The following is a 4,189-nucleotide window of genomic DNA, read 5'->3' as shown; positions in this document are numbered from 1 at the left end:
AAGATGGAAGTCCACAACTCTACCATGGCTGCCTCCTTCTTTCTCTGTTCCATGAACTTGGAGGTATGCCCGAAATGCTCAACATACTGAACATGCTTCCCTCGAGCGTTTGCTATAGCCCTGATGGATGATGAGAATGGTGAAGGGCTAAGGTGATGGGCCTGGATGGTTGGCCTCACGCGACGGTATCCCACAAGGGCTCGTTCTTCTCGAATACGACCATGGCAACGAGTTCACTGTCCTCTTTCCAGCGTATCTTAGGTGAGCTCTCGGTAGATGCAGAAACGTTCAAGGTGCCTTCGGGCTTCTCCTCCTCTCCGTCGTCTTCGAAGTCCTCCGACCCGGGTAGGGCCATCAGCCTGAAAAACACCCCCACTGCGCATTGAACCCGGATCGTTATAATACCAGCAGAGAACTCTACCACTCAACCAAACCTACGACAAATTCCCTTGGTCTTTAGCCTTGGGAGTCGACTTCCCGCTCTCTCCCCCAGTCATCTCCTCCACCATCAAGTCCATCAAACAATCCAAGTCGGCGTCATCTTCCCCTGAAGACCCATCGTCCGATCATTGAAGTATATAATCGTCCGAGGGATTTATTCACCCTTGTTGATTTCATCTCGACCTTTACACTCGACCTCGCGACTCAACGATTTCCCAGCGGCCACAGTCGATCTCCCAGGAATGGATGTCGGACTGAGCGGAGCGAAGCACTTCATGAATGTCATTTTTATACATCCTCACTTTGATAGAGCCCTGGACGGCGAAGCCCTGAACAGCAAGGCGGCACCTTCACGCGCCACGAAATTCCGTCCAACTCACGTGTCTGCACTAGGCGGCCGATCGCCCACCGAGTCTGCCGCTTTCCTCGAGTTCGTCACAATTGCCTTCCACTTTTCGAGTAGCGCGCGCCCAGCCAAAGAACAGCTTTCAGAGGCGATCGCAAATCGTTTAACAACAATAGTCACGACCTGAAACGTTCAAAAAATCACTGGGAATTTTCCGAAAAAAGTGGTGGGTTCTCACAAATCGATTACAATGGCGTAGCGAAAGTGGCGCGATTGATCATAGACTCACTCGGCCAATTCCCGTGTGTCTGAGGATGTCCTCAGTGATCTCCAGCTGATCCAACGAGGACAGGCACGCCTCCACGAGCGGTATGTCGGGGTCTCTCTCGCCTGCGAGGTCCCGAAGCCAATCTCGTAGGAGCTCGATGCCCTTCCGGTGGACGAAGCTGAACGTAATCTGTGCGTAATCCAAAGGTCCCCGGTTCGATCCCCGCACCTCGCAACAACGTCTGCTTTCGCCGCCTCCGTGGGGTCGTTGAAGACCGAAAGAAGGGCCCTTCGCTTCACTGACGGACTCCTTTCTTTCGCCAACGCCTTCATAAATTTCCTATTAACCTGATATCAGCTCGTGAAATAAATTTCGCGCGCCACGAAATTGACCATCCAAACGCACTTCCTACCATATCCTTATTGACAACTCTTCCGCTTAGTAATTCAGTCCTCTCCCGACTGGACTTAGCCGTTTTCCCACAATCTTTGGCCGAGCCCCGCCTCCCCTCCTCACGAGTCTTCTGCCTCTCCCAAAAGCCCACCACACATCTCTCGTCGAGCAGCCCCTCGTTGGTCAGCCGATCAATGACCTCACGAGTAGGAGCCGCCTTGTCCTTCTCCTTCCGCCATGCCTCTGTCAGCCTTTCAGCTCCTTCCATGGAGACCACCGAGTCACCAGGCATACGTTCATCATCACAAAGACGATCCAACAGAGAACACTCCTCAGAGAACTGTGGATTCTCCTCACCCACATGTGCTTCGCTCCGCTCTAATTTTCGTTCCTTAATTCTACTACCACTATTCCGAATCGATCCATCACTAGATTCCGCACTAGAAAGATTCCTCCTTGGTCTTTTCAACCTACTGCCCGTCGGTGGCGTTTTCCTTTTACTTCTTTTCACTTTTTCAAAAAGATTTTCTTCAAAAGATTCGTCCCCTCCCCACGACCTTTCCCCCTCCTCCACCAGGCGGCGTATCTTTACAGATTCTTCGCGCTGCGTAGCCGCCACTGACGGCAGCTCATTCTCAATCAAACCAGACCATGATGTACTCCCAGTACCACTCATGATCCAAACGAAAAACAAGCAAAAAACTACAGCGGAGCGAAGCACATCTAGGAGACAATTTCCTATACAGACAGCACACACTACTACTACTACTACCACTCCTCTGTGAAATTCGAGAGCCCAAAAATTGGCAACAAGTTCCTCTTGCGAGCCCCCATTGATTCTGTCAATAATTCGACAACCCCGATCGGCGAGGAAACACAGAATTCGTCAAGATGACAATGGGGGTAATGTTTACTCAAAAGGAAGATGCTCCAAAAACGAACGGAGGAATTTCTAGTTCCTGAAATTAATAATAACAACACCAAATCAAACATTCCTCCACTGTCATCATGATGATCCATCCGGCGCCAGAAAGCCTCGAATCGGTCACGAAAAACGTTCCACAATAAATGCGTGAAAATTTCCGATAACAGACGTGTTAAAACCGACCTACCGGGAGAAATCTGATACGGGGATGGTCCCAGCTGGGCGTGCCGGCCAGAAGTGTCAATGCTACCCCGATTGATCCAAGCAAATGCCAGATGAACTAAAGGAGAGGATGAGAAAACGTCACGCGCCACGAAATTGAACACGGAATCGATACGTTTGGTTTCACGTTAATTTTCCCATTCTCAGTATTACTATAATCTACAAAATCATAAAACCCTCATGAATTGGTCGCTCATTTAGAACCACCTTTGAGACCGACTCCGATAGAAGGCCAGCGAGAAACTCTCCCGAAGGGAAAAGTTTCAATCATTGCTATGAAACCGTAAAATATCGGAATCGGAGTGAACTATTCGGCGGCCGAGGGGAGATAACAGAGAGAGCAAAATCCTGACTAGTTAATAGAAGCCCAAAATTTGCATTTTATTCCTAACAACGGTATGTCTTTGATCCACTTTGGGGGGGAGGGGTTCCGAATTGCCCCGCCGTCTCCATCAACCTCCTTCCCATCATTACATGCCGACTAACCCACTGCTCTCTGGTGGTACTAGCTCTAGACAAATGTAATAGGAGTATCACTGGTAGCATCAACAATGCCATACTTAATACCTGATAATAGAAGAATAATGACCGATACTACGATTTGAGGTCGGAAGGGCTCCTTCCCCGAACATACGATATCGTGCGCCCCTCTGGCACGCATAAACCAGACACAAAACGCTGCCCCTGTGGCAGGTTTATACACGTGAATCACGTCTGATCAATCGCTCCTCGATCACGTGACGTGGTAGAAGTTCCAATGTTGTAACACGTCCTCTGATCGGAAGCTTCCAGGCGCACCAATAGGCAGCGCTTCACGAGTAATGGATATCAGGCAATGCCTCCAGGATTTGACTTTGGCGGCCACACGAACACCAAAAGCCTCGTCTGACGAGTTCATAGGCTTCTATCGCCGCACAGTACTGCATACCCTCTTCGCTCTGCGAGCTGCGCGGACGAATCGTATCGCGGCACGTGATTAAGGGCCCTCAGTGTTCGGGAAAGACTTGATGAAAACCTTCAACCGTTTGTAGTCCAGCACCGGGCGAACCGAGTGGTTTTATGTACTTGGGAGACAGGCATGTACGTGATGCTACCACGAAGCTTGCCCAACCGAACTGGCAAGATGAAGTTTCCGTCGAGCCAGAACTGCAGCTCCTCGAGAAAGAGTCGGCGCTCGAGGTCTGTCAGTTGCCCGAGATAATGAGCCGGAAGCATGTGTATCTCGGTGGGTTACTCTTCGACTAGCTCCACTACCATGACTTACAGTGTTACTATGTGATGGGACTTGACACCTAACCTCAGTCCTTGTTAGTGAGGTGATACTCCCGTTCATGTGACTTGTGGAATTTCATAATAGATAGATGCCAGTTGTTATACAACATGACAGTATCTCCATAGATTTTTATATTATTTTTATATCCATAGATCTATATAATATTTTTATGTCCATGACAAGTTGTCGCTGGAGGGTTCGAACCCTGCAACCCATCTTCAGCGAACAACCCAGCGTAAATTGCTGAAAGTGTAGTTACGCGTCGAAGAGAAAACCTGGCTCATCGACGAGAGCAGCTGACAGACTCAGCTTCAGCTACTG

At 49.5% G+C, this 4,189-nt stretch overlaps 2 protein-coding genes across 2 annotated transcripts in view; one reads left to right on the top strand and one right to left on the bottom strand.

Moving 5' to 3' along the window:
• Positions 1-175: 175 nt before the first annotated feature.
• Positions 176-2,134, bottom strand: Pmar_PMAR029479 (hypothetical protein; the record flags this gene model as incomplete). Its single annotated transcript, XM_002784505.1, has 7 exons — positions 1,468-2,134; positions 1,284-1,402; positions 1,077-1,233; positions 851-970; positions 668-770; positions 439-547; positions 176-359 (listed from the first exon to the last, which is right to left on the bottom strand). Exons 1-7 carry the CDS (start codon positions 2,122-2,124, stop codon positions 176-178), a joined length of 1,449 nt encoding a protein of 482 aa, XP_002784551.1. The 5' UTR covers positions 2,125-2,134.
• Positions 2,135-4,043: 1,909 nt separating this feature from the next.
• Positions 4,044-4,189, top strand: part of Pmar_PMAR029478 (hypothetical protein) — a gene marked incomplete at both ends in the record, with an annotated part of 415 nt that continues 269 nt past the window's right edge. Inside the window, 2 exons of the mRNA XM_002784504.1 lie at positions 4,044-4,103; positions 4,184-4,189. Coding sequence (XP_002784550.1) covers positions 4,044-4,103; positions 4,184-4,189 — 66 coding nt within the window. The remainder of the gene's footprint in view (positions 4,104-4,183) is intronic.

This window comes from Perkinsus marinus (assembly GCF_000006405.1).
Source record: "Perkinsus marinus ATCC 50983 genomic scaffold scf_1104296935218, whole genome shotgun sequence".
Taxonomy (NCBI): domain Eukaryota; phylum Perkinsozoa; order Perkinsida; family Perkinsidae; genus Perkinsus; species Perkinsus marinus.
This window is presented reverse-complemented; position numbering and strand designations above follow the sequence as displayed.